Source organism: Ceratosolen solmsi, unplaced genomic scaffold (assembly GCF_000503995.2).
Source record: "Ceratosolen solmsi marchali unplaced genomic scaffold, CerSol_1.0 scaffold63, whole genome shotgun sequence".
Classification (NCBI taxonomy): domain Eukaryota; kingdom Metazoa; phylum Arthropoda; class Insecta; order Hymenoptera; family Agaonidae; genus Ceratosolen; species Ceratosolen solmsi.
Genome location: NW_011948437.1, coordinates 350,082 through 364,502, shown reverse-complemented (window position 1 = coordinate 364,502; position 14,421 = coordinate 350,082). Strand labels below are relative to the sequence as shown.

Sequence of the window (14,421 nt, the reverse complement as noted above, 5' to 3'; positions counted from 1 at the left end):
GGTCTTGGCTATTTTTTTTTTTTTTTTTTTTTTTTTTTTTTTTTTTTGACCTGTACGTGGATTTCCTGACCAAAATAAGTCCCATCTTTATATACGACACATTGATTTATATTTATATATTTATATTCCATCGCATTAATTTTGCATAGGACTACTAAGGCAAGCAAATAACGTAGAATACAGTTGAATCGGGCTTCGTCGCGAAATTTTAACATTGCATTGCATTACCGTATTTTCTACTTCTGCAAAATCATGATAAATAATAATAAACGACTCAAGGTGAATTTAAGCACAGTTTACATTAATGAAATAAATGTATACATTAAAAGCTTTCAATATGTCATTTTGACAGATAAACTTATAATTCAGAATTTATCACTAGTTGACCTGGCTTAATTTTACTCAAATCCATATATCAATATTTACTTACCAACAATCTCTTATAGCAGTAATATTTTGGAAATTTTTGCATAGCATTAAATCTAAAGTATTTTTATAAATGGTAAAAGAGCAATTTACATAAATAACATTGATTATATTTGAAAATGTTAAGCTGTTGCGTGTGCATTAGCTTTTTGTTTTGTTTCAAACTGATATTAACCTTTCGAGGCATATATATATATATATATATATATATATATATATATTTTTTTTTTTTTTCTTCTCAAAAGTAAGTGACACTTTTTTTTACAATTATTTACAATCATTTTATACTTAACATGTTTCTACTGATATTTTTCTTACGCTTAATTATGTCTAAAATAATGTACAAATCAAAAACAATTAATTCAATTTCAAAAGAACAAAAGAAAAATTGAAAAGTAAAAATGTTAGTGTTAATTGGTGCTATTAGTTAGTATGATGTATTGATGTATTACATAAAATAAATTTCTACAAAAAATATATTGGCGGTTTAACAGTTGAAAAATTAAAAATTTTATTAAAAAACAAAAAAAAAAAAAATAAAGAAAAATAAAAAATAAATCCAATTTATCTGTAAAAGTTGTATCGCAAATTTTACTTTTTTTTTAACCGCTGAAAATATTGTGTTTTTTTTTAAGATAGTGTATATACAAATTTATAACTTACATTTACAGAATGTAATTAACAATTAAATAATTTCTTTCTCTTAACAACTTATTCTTTTAGAATACAAATTTGATAGTAATATTCAGAAAAATATTAAATATATATATTTTTTGTTACTATATAGATAGAAGTAATATCTATAATTATGGGCTGAGCAATAATCCAAAGTAAGAAATAACATTATTTAGAGTGTAATTAGTCTAAAAAGTTAGAGAAATATAAATTATAGGATAATCAAGTTAGATAAGAAATTATGTTTATGTTGATGGCAATTTTAATTTATAAAAACATATGAACTACATAAGTATCTGCTCTATTTATTTTATCGGCATATTTTAATTTTACTATTGAATTTGACTTTGTATTTAAATTATCATGGTCTTAATGAAAAAGTTCATTCAAAATATAAAATGATATATGTGAAAACGATTTTCTCATTACACTAGTATTATATATAAATACTAGCTTTTTAAGTATGAAATATTAAAGGCGTTATTATGTCCCTTTATATAGTTTATCACTCCTACAAATTCGACAATTTCATTTCTTATTTCACTGTACAATACAGTTATGTTGTATATTCCTGATGTAAGTTGGTAATATTTATAACGTATTTACTTTTATTTCAAACAGATTCAACTGCCTACTTTTTTTCACGCTCTTCGTTGACGCTCTCTTTCTCGTGAAAGTTCAGAGGCATTTAATGGTGAATTTCGCCTACAATTAAATGCACACACGAGTCAGATTATTCATTAAAAAATGCCATTTAAAATGAAAATTACCAATTACCTTTCTCGATGTTTTTCCCGATCGCGATATCGATCCTTACTTCGTTCTCTGTGGGATCTTTCTCTACTTCGACTTCTATAATCTCTGGAACGACGAGTCCTTTCGCGGCTCTCCGATCGTCCATAGTTCTTCTCTCGATCACGCTCGCGATCTCTATCTTTACCTCTTTCTCTTTCTCGTTCTCTAATTCTATCCTTTCCTCTACTGTCACGGCCTTTCGGTCTATCCCTTCGATCCTCATTGGATCTGAAAAATTACGTTCAACGAACAATATTTAAAATATTTGTAAATTAAAATGAAATTGGCCAAAATATAGGGGAAAAAGAAAAATAAAAAAAAAAAAAAAAAAAGAATAAATAAATAAGAAAATTATTCTGAAAGACTTTCTTTAATGAATGCTTCATGATGTCAAATCCATTTAATAGTATTTGAATTTAGTAACGCGATTGTTGCCATACCACGTAGACGCACCTGGCACGCCAGTAACTCGTTCGTTCAGCCTCGCCCCATTGCACTTCACTATCTGGAATGTGTCGTGGCTGCTGAGTTCTTATTCCATCATCCTTTCTACTATTACTACTACTATATTTTCCTTGATTATTTAAAGTTATAGATGGTTTTGACCCTCTCAAATTTCCTGTATTATGTGGAAATTTTTCTGCCAATCTTTGCTCCAATTCCTTTTGAATAGGCACTGGTATTCTGGGGAACAATGTTGAAAACCATTCTAGTTTTGTTAAAAACTGTTTTAAAATGTCTCCCATTTTCATAATTTGACCACCACCTGCTTTCACATCCAATTCTTCTTCGTCCTCCAAGTAATCATCGTACCATGAAAATAAGTCTGGAGGTGGTTGAGTGTATCTTTCAAATAAGGACAAAAAATCAAAATTGTATGCAAATAAATTTGCGGTAGCAATTATATGTTTTTGAAACTTACCTAATATACATGAAGCCCAATGCTCGAATGTACGGGGAGTCGGGATGATTGATCAATCCGTTCAACTGTTTTCTTGTCAGTCTTAATGTGAAGAGTTTATAGAGCAGACAGTATGCCGTTGAAACAATACCTCCCGCACCAACGCCCCTGACCTGCATAAACCGCTAAATTTACACCCCCCCCAAGAGTCAATCAATCTCATTCACATTGCAGTCAGCGCTAAATTTGAGTGTATGCTTTTCTGCAATTGACAAAGACTATCTACTCTTGCTTAACTTTTTTTGCTCTCGTAACAACAATGTAAACTCATAATAATAATAGTACCAAAAAAAAAAAAAAAAAAAAAAAAAAAAAAAAAAAAAAAAAAAGAGAGAGAAAGAATTATTCCACGATACTTACCCCTCCACACATGCCAGTTTGACCAGCTGTTTTTCTACTGCCCTTTTCCCACGGCTCTAAATGCGAAACTTTGTAGTAAATTTCATCTATAACCTCGTGGTACGTCTTGAGCTCGTACAAGTTGACTTTGAAATAATGCGAAGATTGTATGTTTGTTAAGATTAGTGGATTGAGATTCATGGTACGCTCGTTCCCCCATAGAGGTAGAACATTGGATTTCTTTCCCTCTTTTTGGGCTGGTCTGCGCTCCTCTTCGCAGCCACTGGAGTTGTTCCATGGTGAACCTTAATCGCAAATAAGGAAAATCGGTTAACATCAAAGTGACATGATTATAATGCTCGAGTTTTCATTAAACGACAAACAAATGTTAATTTCCAACTAATAACGTCTCTAAACAATGCCTTAATAACTGTAGACCCGCAGTTTTGAGGTTAAGTTTTCAACGCTGCACTTCATTAGTTACAATCGACATCCAATATAAAAATTGTCCTCAACAATCTCTTGTGATACTCGAGAATGAACGTGCACTTACCGTCTGTAGCGTCCATCGGGATTTATAAAAGTCTCGCTCGTCTCGTACAAGCTATGGACAACAGTACTTCGTTGTCGCAGCTCCTCTTCCTGCTGCTCTCGAAGCCGTGTTGGAGGGTCTAGCAGAGGACCAGAGTCACCGCAGCCCTCGATACCGAATAAAAGCATTTAATGTTTACTACTTGCGAGTTCGCTTTCCCAGTCACCTCTTGGATGCTTTAACTCTATTATCTTATATTACGGATTTTACCTAGGCTGCATCCTCAACGCTCAATCTCATGCTTTACCTTATTTACTTTATCGCTATATTTGCATTCCGCACTCCTAATTAAAAACGTAACAATAAAAATAAAAAAGATTACTCACAATCCTTAGCTTAGCATCTCTGGTAATATCTAGAGGTCGTTTTACATCTCTTGTTCATTTCCAAAGTCCTGTGAATTCTACTTACGTTCCGTTCTGCTATTCCTCATTATTGTTCAATTAACACATACGCGATATGGCTAAGCCTGTATGTTTAATATTAAATTGAGCAAAAGATGCAAGCAATGCCAAAGCGCATAAGAGATATACGATTGTCAAATTTTATCGCTATGCTTATATCGATACGTCAGACATTAATTGATTATTTCTAAATATATGTTATTATTCATTAAGAATAGGTGCTGCATAATTAATAAGGGCATTGTCATTCGTCTGTGTACACGAGGGAGCGTACGTACGTGGGGAAAAATTATATTTGAATCGTAGCGATTAATTCTATAGAGGGCAGATACTCTATTGGTTGATTGCATCTGTAGTTTTAGTCTTGTTTTTTTTTGTTTGTTTTTTGTTTTGTTGTTTTTTTTTTGTTGTTCTTTTTGTTGTTGTTTTTTTTGTTGTTTTTGTTGTTTTTTTTTGTTGTTGTTGTTGTTTTTTTTTTACTCTACATCAAGGCATGAGTTTTATAATTGATTGTCCGAAAATGATACTATTTTAGTAGGAAAATTTTTGTAACCCCCCATTAATCTTGAAAATAAGCATTCGATATAGAACGTTGCACCAATTGTGAATTAATTGGAATTTTTTTTATCGGAAATATTTAACTAAGCTTATATGAATCTTATATAAAAAATAATTTTACAATATAAGTTAACGTATGCGTTCTTTATTATAGAGAATAATTTAACTTACTTAAATGCAATCAAACTAAACCAAACGTGAAATAATTACCGATCGATTGAAACGAAGATGCAAATTACAGGTAAAAAAATATCGTACTTTTTTTTTTATATTTCAAAAAAGATAAATTCTATACGTATATATAAGTCGAAATCAACGTATAAATGTTGAAGCTTATTCTGGCATTCGCTAGAAACATGCAATCGATGTTAATTTACGAGTATTTAAAAGCACTTTACGCTTGAAAGAGCTTTATTTTTATAAAAATTAAAAACATTATTAAATTAAGCATATATGCGTGCGTACGCTTTGTATATATTTAATATAATAATGTGTATATTACTACGTGCTTTAATAGCATTCTGTTTATTGTTTTATTTTATGAACCATTAATATGAAATAGATTTGACATTATAAATTAAAATGTTGAAAGCCTAACATGGTTTTTGCGGTTAGTGTATATTATATGTACATTAGAAGGTTTTGTAACGTTACTAATTGTTGCATTATTATTGTAAGTGATTTGATAAACGATCAATATCTATTTTTACAATTTATTAATAATGCAAGTGTGTCGGTAAACAATATCAAATTTCAAAATTTCAGTTTCATATTTCAAAATTCCGACAATCGTCTATATACATACGCTTTAATCAATTAAAAATTTTCTGCTTTTTAACTCACTAATTATAATAATTAAATCGATAATTTGTGCATGCATATTCATGCTCTAAAATAATTAAAATTATATCATTAAATTATCATTGTAACATTATATTTTATTTTATTATTTTAAAAATTTTGCAATAAAATTATTTAAAAACTGTTTAAAGCATTTCAATTATTATTATTATTTTTATTTAATTTATTTTAATGTAAAGCACATTTTTAGTGATATATGTTATAATATTAAGCAAAATATTAACGTAATTTTTTTTTCTTGACACATGATTTCTTAAATAATTTTGTATTTTAGTAATATTGACTAAATTACACAATCGATTTAACACTAATATTCTTTTTAATATTTACATATATGTGTATTTATTTATTTACCAAGATTTTGATTTTCCTGTTTGCAACAGAATCAGCAATTATTTATTTTTATTTTAAAATTATACAAATTTTAATCGTAAAGAAATAATTAAAAATGTTTCAAAACATACCTTCTTGATTTTTTTAACGTTAAGTGCATTAAATAAATAATTTTTATTATCAAAAAGTTATTAATGTTTTATATTAATATTATGCTTCTGTTACTTCATTTTTTTTTTTAATATATATATATGTATTATTTTTTTTTTTTTTTTTTATTAAATAACAGACAAATGTGTTGTTTTTTTATGGAATAAAATTTCAGAAATCTTATTACTCGGATTATTTTATTTAATACATTTCGTAAGAATTTAATAATCGTATAAAGGCTTGTATGAAAAAATTACTTTCACATGTTTTTTTATTATAAAAAATGTTGTCAAATGAGATTTATTGATAAAATATTATAGTTCATTATGACAATTATTAAATAAATTTAAACAAATTCTTCATTATACCAATATAATTTTAAATAAATAAATATATTGGATAAAAGTTACCATTACTATAAAAAGTTCTATAAATAAGAAGCGTTGAATGTTATTTTTAGTATTTATTATATTGTGCAACATTGCGCAAGAGTTATTTACTTTTTAAAATTTTTCGTTTATATGAATATTCAAATCACGACTTACGTTAAATTGTTTGTGCTTAACACCTGATTTAACTTCGGTAGATGAAACAGATTAAATATAAATATTTTTTTACATTGTACTATAATAGTGCTCTGTAGTTTATTGTATATAAATAAAAATATGTGATAATTATTTCGTTTTATTTTTACGCATTAAAATGTCAACAATTCCTTTATAACACTAAATTTGCCATCTAAGAAAAGGCAGTAACATGGATGTAATTGCCGCATAAATAATTCAAACCTAATTCAATTTTTGCCTCATTTTATATGTACATATGTAATCGTAAGTAAAATACTTTTATTAAGCGCGCACGCTTAAACATAACTTTACTTTGTACTTATTACGTAATATGAATGTGCATTGGATCAATCAAGTTCCATATCTATATGGCGTATAGTAAAAAGGTATATTTCGTCCCATTGCTTTTCTAACCTCTTGTAAAGTTATTTTAATTCGTAAATAAACAACATTAAACAAATATATATATATATATATATATATATACGAAGAGAATATTTAATGTTTTGAAAAAGGGAAAAGTAAATATGTCAAATGATATTTTACTGGTAAGTGTGGAACTTATTATTTTGCGATAAAATAATGTTCAAACTACACACTTATAAAGGGAAAGTGACAGCGTTTTTCTTCATCTTTATTAATTTCAGATATTATACGTGAAGACAGTAGAATTATTATTATTTTATATATTGTCATATGGTTATATTAAAGTTAAAATATTTCCTCATATTCTTTCTTTCTCTCTTTACATTTCTTGTAATTTGCACGTATATTATCATTCGTTAATTATAATTCGTTATTAAAATTTTGTAACATAACAAATGATGTTGCTTGTTTACAATAAAGTATAATATTTATATTACCAAAATTATTCGATAGAGTAAACCACCATGCACTTGTCAAAGAAGTTGCATTACTTTATTAGAGTTACTTTAGATTAAATGATGTATATTGTCCTTTGATTTATTGATTTTAAAATTTCTTTATATTTAGTGCACATATTAATTTACATTCATCCATAGATTCGTCAATCTATGCATTTCTAACATATAAATAAGTTATAATTAAAAAAAAAATTTTATTATTAAAATAAGCCAGTTATATGATAATACAAATTAACCAGAAGAAATAGTATTGTAATAATAAGCCGACATCAATAAATAAATATATAAGCTCCCAACAATGTAGTATAAAAGTACATCTGATTAATTGTATAATTCATAATATTAATAAGCTGCAATTAAAAAATAATTCAATATGCTGGATTGCTTGATTACTTATGTTCATCCAATTAACTTTGACTTCGGCTGCACTTCAATGATTCTACAGTATTCTTGAACGCTTTCAATGATTTCAGAAAATGCAGTCCAACTCCCGGCGAAATTACAATCACTGCCCATTCTATTCAATCCCGAACAGTGGCGGTTGGAGAAGTTTTCGAGAACTCGTGAATCCAATCATTGAGAAATCGTATTGTCGCTCAGCAGATTCGTCGGACGGGCAGAAGCGCAAAGGGTCGCCGCTGCCAATTAAGAAGACAGGCACATTGTTGGGGGGCTTAGAATCGATTCCGACGAATATCACGAAGGATTCACCGCCACAAGCCCACTTCAGCTATTGTCAGATGGGCCACTGGAAGCGGAACTACATGTATCCAGTGGTCATTCGATTGCGTAGTGACTGCGGAAGAAGAGGCGAGGACCTGAAAACGCACTGTTGAGCCCATTAGCGCTACCCGGAACGACTGCTACGGAACGAAGAGGAAAAGTGAGGAAAATGATTACGAGTAGCCGCGTCTGTGCTTCGTGAATGAGTAGATCAACGAGACCGATGAGTTCTTCGATAAACTTGTTTTACCAGCAGAACATCTTATTCTGGAACAGACTCGACTGAGACAGGAAGAGTGTGATGAAGGAAACTGGATGGGTGTACCTTATATCAGGGCATGATGAATGACTCTTTGTTTGACTCTTTGTTTCAGGGATCGCGTTAATCTGCAGAAGATGAGAATGGTCTGTTGTACCGAGAGGATAATGATCACTTTCACGAGCGGCAACAATTTCAGGTTTTACCGAAAAATGGCTGACGACAATCTGTATCATCGAGTGGACTTTTAATGATAAAGATGTTTATCGGCGACGACATTTTTTGCCAACTTAATTTGATTTTAATTTGGTCACCGGGTTGATAGCTCATCTCATCTCTCTCCCGAAACCCAAAATCTTATTTGGCGTTAGATTGTGGTAGAGCGCAAGGAAAAGGTACACCAAAGAACGATGGAACGTCATTTCGAAATTAAAAATGGCCTTGGCATGGATGACGAGCTAGTAGAGAGTAACTTCCAACATCTAGTCGATAATTTATGCAATTATATTTTTTGCATACTGTGAAATACAATATGAATTAGTTTAAACTAATTTATAATTATTCGTTGCGATATTGTAATAAAGTTTATTCAATTTAAATTTAGATGATAATAAAACCGTGTTAGTTAAAGATAAATTATGTTATGACATCAAGATTGACACGAAAGAAGATTCAAACTGGATAAATAATAGATGATTTGGATGTCCTGTTAAATTTGGAGAACAAATTCATCTTTGATTTAAGGATTCTTTGAGTAGAAAAATGACGACTGTAACAAAAAATGAAAGTATATACAATCATGAGTATAAAAGCTAGAACAATGAGAAAAATCTGGAAATAAAAAAAAAAAAAAAAAAAAAAAATATTCTACTAGCGATAATAGATTTATATTTTTTAACAGAAATTCGTTCCTTATGATAAGTAATTTATTCTTTTGTTCTTCTGGTGATAAGTTTTATTTTTATATTACGATGTGTTTACATTGCATAAAATATTGCATACAATTTTATAAAGAAATTATTGAAAAGTGAAGGATGTAAGTAATGATTGATTGAAAGAATCGTTGTAATTCCGATATTTTTTCTGATATTACAAAGCTTTATCAAGAATATTAATTAATTCACATTATTAACCGCTCGTCATATTAACTTTTTATCATATGGATATAAATTATAGTGACGATAAATATATAAAAATTGTGTCAAAATTTACAATAAATTTACATTATTTATACGTCATTTTCACTATTTCTTATAATGAAGAATCAAATACACCAATGTGTTTGCCATAACTTGACTTTTCAAAGGAAAGCAGAGGATATTTTATTTTATTATAATTTTTCTTAAATGTAAAGTGCTGATGATAAAGCAATTTAATCATAGTAATTTAAATTATATATTAAAGAAATGCCAGTGGAGTAATTTATGTTTTCATTATTAATAACGATAATTTTTTATCTGAAAGTTTCTTTACAAATTCATTCTGACATCTAGTCAAATCTTTTTAACAATTAATAATTTTCTAATAAAGTTAATTAGAATGTAAAAAATTAATTTTACATACATAATATAAAGCCATTTATTATCAAAGTTATAGCACGTGAATTTGGTAATATATAATAATAATAATAGTAAATTATGTTATATAATTTATTTACATTATATATTAATAATATTAATATGACCATTAATACGCATCTACGAAAATGACAATGATTTGGTATAATTATCTTAGAGATGATAAAAAAAAATCTCCTTCCCTGAATATTTAAAAATTTGTAGATTAGCTTTGAAGATGATTCGGTATTGCCAAACTAATAAACAACATATAATAAAAATCGTAGAATTCTAATACATATGAGGTGGGATTGAATAATATTAAAGTGAAGTTGATCGGCTCATTTTTTCATTAATTAAAGCCTTCATCCTGTGCTTGCATCCGCGACAGGGGATTCCGCAACTGGAGCATACGTTTATCATTTTTCATAAGTACTTTAGATAATGTTGTGATAGAATTTATCGAATTTATCGAGATTTAATAAGTGAAGTGGACATTTCGAAGGTTCATGGATTTGTCGTTACTGTATGCTTATTTGTAGCATAAAAAATTAAAATATAATTTTATCAAATTTTTTAAAATGATTTCAGCAGATATAATTACATATTAATTTATTAAATATAATAAATTTAGGTTATTACTGCTGATATAGTAGACACTCGTTAAACTAAATTAACATTGGTAATATAATCATTCATTTCAATGATTCAATGATGTATGTTATTATTGTACACCTTCTACTACAGTTTTTAAACGGAGAAGAATGATATATTCCGACTTGTTTCTTATTAAATTTTCAGGAGAATTGATGATATCACCGAATGCCTTCTTGATTTAATATTCTAATATCGTGGATGATCCGATTATTTTCCTTAAATATTAATCTTGTTAGTATAGATTTTTTTTTCAAGTTGTATTTTTTAATATTTTACTTAATCAACTTTTTATCGTATAAAATTGATGTAATATATATTTTAAACTAAATAGTTTTTTTTTTTTTGTTTTTTTTTTACGCCCATTCGTCTGAATTTAATAATAAACTTGTTTAAAATCCATGAAAAATAACAAAAATTCATGCATTTATTGCATAATTGATAGATACTTTGTATTCAATCGAAAAGTATAATAAATAACAATTTTTGCAATAAAAGAGCTAGTATTTTGTATAAAACGATTAATTTTATTTCTATTATTTTTTCTATGGCAAACATTTATGTTACTTGTATTATAAACTATAATCGAAAAATGCTTAATCGTATTGTCATTGTAAAAATTCGTATTAAAACTGCTATAAAAGTTAACAAATTCTAGAATCAGCTGTTATTAGCCAACTGTTTTTTCAATATTTTTTTCAAAATTCTAAATATATAATTACTATTGCATTTAAAGTGTACATGTGCTTATTCGTATAATCATTGAATGATTGCAGATTTATTTGTCAATCCACCAAATATTATTAGAATTACAAGTCCTATGTAATGATATATATATATATATATATATATATATATATATATATATATATTTATATATACAATGTTTTTAATTATAATATATTTTAAGTTTTTATGTATTTATATTTATTTTAATTATTATACTCTTTTTTTGTTGATTTACTCCAATGCCTAAATTTACTACGTATCTGAAAATATTAGATTTAAAAATACAATTATTGCGTTTGTTCGGGACATAGATATATACGTACGAGTTTGGATTGAGGAAAAAGAGAATTAAAATCGCTGGCATTGGGTCTATCGTTTAGAAAAATTATTGATATCAATATCTTAGATTGAAATTTAAAAATAGTTGATATTAATAATTTGTATTACTTAAGCAAAGACCTCGGGTCATGGTCATCAAATACGTTATTCTAAATGTATTATTATGTATAAATGATGTACGTGCGTTAGTAATTATTATGAAAGTATATACGACAAGAACATCGTGTTCCTTCTAGTCCAAAGCATAAAATGCTTAAATACTTTATTTGATTAAAAATAGGAATTAAAATGATCGGTAACTTTAGTAATGAAAGTTATAAAATGGACGTTTGAAAAAAAATTTTTTATAGCCAGTTTGTAAGCGTTTCATACTTAATTAACATCGTATATTATTAAAATAGTATAAAATTATTTGTTATTGTTAAATATATAAAATATCGTTAATTATTATTATTAAATTAGAATAATGCTGTTATTATTATTTTTGGTTTATAAGTATTTTGTAGTATAAGTTTAAAAAAAAAACAAGATTTAGTAAGAATTTATTTGAACAAATAATATCTATAAGATCACAATCGTACTAATAAGACAAACATTTAGAAAGAAATGTCTGTAGTATGGCGGGTAAAATTATTTATATAAAACGAATAGGCTTAGTTGCTTTGCAAAGTGAATTAATAATAATAATAATATATAAATATATTGAATATTCGATGAGAAAATTAAGTTCCTAGTTCATAGTATTGCGATTACATGAATAAATTGAATATATGAATTCATTAATATAACAGTTGCGGGATTTACATTATTTTTTGCAACTAAAAATTACAATAATTTTGCGCCATATTTGTTTGTAAAAATTATTCTAAATTTTTCTACAATTTTTATCTAAACAATGATTTTGATTTAAAAAGTAAATAACATTTTAGCAATTTTACTAATACCGTAATTTTTTACTAATACTATATTTAAAATTGTTATGAAATATCGATTGTTATATAAACAAATAGTCATTACAACGATTAAATATTTAAACACAATTGTGTTAGATTTCGATTTTAATTTATTACTATTTATTATATATTTTTTGTATGTAATTAAAGAAGAGGAAAGCTACAAGATATACATTTTGTTCATATATATTATTTTTTACGAGTATCCATAGGATATTGTTTAGTATAAAATAATTTCGACGGAGGTTGCGAAACTTGAGACATATATTCCTTAAATAATATATTATTTGGAAATTTTAAGTGTTCATCGGAGTTCGGAATTTGTCGATGAAAAACAATTTTCGCTTCAACAGTTTTACGGATATACTAATACGAATATGCCGATATGGCTTAGTAATTCTAAATAAATTATTATTATTACATATAAATATGTAGTTGCGATGTTGAATAATTTTTACGAGAGTCTATATTTCGAGAAAATGGACAGTTTTTAAAGCCACCACATGCACCATTAAGTGATTCGGATGGATGGCACCTGGTGGATATTGCAGACGAGGATATTTACCTACAATCCTAGATCATGAAATCATTGATGAAGGAATTAGCTATTTCGACACCGTCATCTGTCACGCATATGATGGGGTTGTTGAGAGTGTTGTTAATGTCTTACAGCACCCAACGCTTGAAAGGTAAACTTCGCTCATTGGTATTTGGTAAAAAATCAGTATCAGTAACCGTCACGAGACAGGGAAGAAAATTATAATTCGCGTCAATTGATATGGTAAATATTCCGCATTTTGTGTTATCGTTTTACATCGGTTCATTAAAGAACTTTAAAGCGATTTGCCAAACAAACGGAGCAAGAGAATCGGCTTTATTTGGCTAGGACAGTTTAATTCGTTTCTTGAAGTGCGTCAATTTTCTAGAAGCTTGTTAATAATATTCGTAATGTTTACATTGAAAATAAAAAACTCAGCACTTTGATATGAATTATTAATTTTCTCAAGTGATTATACGTAATTTCCCATGTAAATTTATAATTAAATTCGACTTTCAAGCTTAAAGAATATTGGCTTATGAAGGAAATATAAGTTGAGACACGAGATATGGGGATGAATAAATTGTAGGATACTTTTTTTCTTAAGGATCAAAGCATTGGGCACAAGTCCACGTAATAATGATATAATATGGAATGGAAAGTGGACAGTGGATATCATTTTTTTTTGAAAATGTTATGTAAAACAAAATTAAAATTTTTTTTTTTTTTTTTTTTAACAGCAGTTTTAATCGTACAATTTCAATTACGGACAATTAACGAGGAAAAGATGAAGAAACTTGTAATCGGCTACGTATAAATGCATAATTTATTCTCTAATATGAAATAGAAAGTAAAAACTGTATTAATCAATCAGATATTGAATATTATATCACTAATATACTTTTCTACTAAAGTAAAAAAAGTTATTGGTCAATTTTTTGCTTAATAATATTTATAATGAATACTTTTATTTTTTTTTTTTTTTTTTTTTTTTTTTTTTTTTTTTATCATTATGCTTATTTGGACCTTTAAATTATACACACAATTTTCTTTCGCATTAAAAATAGGTCAGTTGTATTTAATATAAATAAATGAATATAGGGAAGTAATTTTCTTATATTACTTA

General features: G+C 27.4%; 1 protein-coding gene across 4 annotated transcripts; it reads right to left on the bottom strand.

Moving 5' to 3' along the window:
• Window positions 1-1,468: 1,468 nt before the first annotated feature.
• On the bottom strand, window positions 1,469-4,231 carry LOC105365184 (pre-mRNA-splicing factor 38B). Of its 4 annotated transcripts, XM_011503282.1 has the most exons (7): window positions 4,115-4,231; window positions 3,750-3,895; window positions 3,218-3,501; window positions 2,819-2,982; window positions 2,350-2,742; window positions 1,879-2,124; window positions 1,469-1,806 (listed from the first exon to the last, which is right to left on the bottom strand). In XM_011503282.1, the coding sequence occupies exons 2-7, from the start codon at window positions 3,763-3,765 to the stop codon at window positions 1,743-1,745; spliced, it is 1,167 nt and encodes a 388-aa protein (XP_011501584.1). In that variant the 5' UTR covers window positions 3,766-3,895; window positions 4,115-4,231; the 3' UTR covers window positions 1,469-1,742. The 4 variants fall into 4 exon arrangements, with proteins under 4 accessions (XP_011501584.1, XP_011501582.1, XP_011501585.1 ...); XM_011503280.1 differs by lacking the exon at window positions 4,115-4,231 and having other exon boundaries at window positions 3,750-4,108; XM_011503283.1 differs by lacking the exon at window positions 4,115-4,231 and having other exon boundaries at window positions 2,819-2,970; window positions 3,750-4,108.
• Between the last annotated feature and the right edge of the window lie 10,190 nt (window positions 4,232-14,421).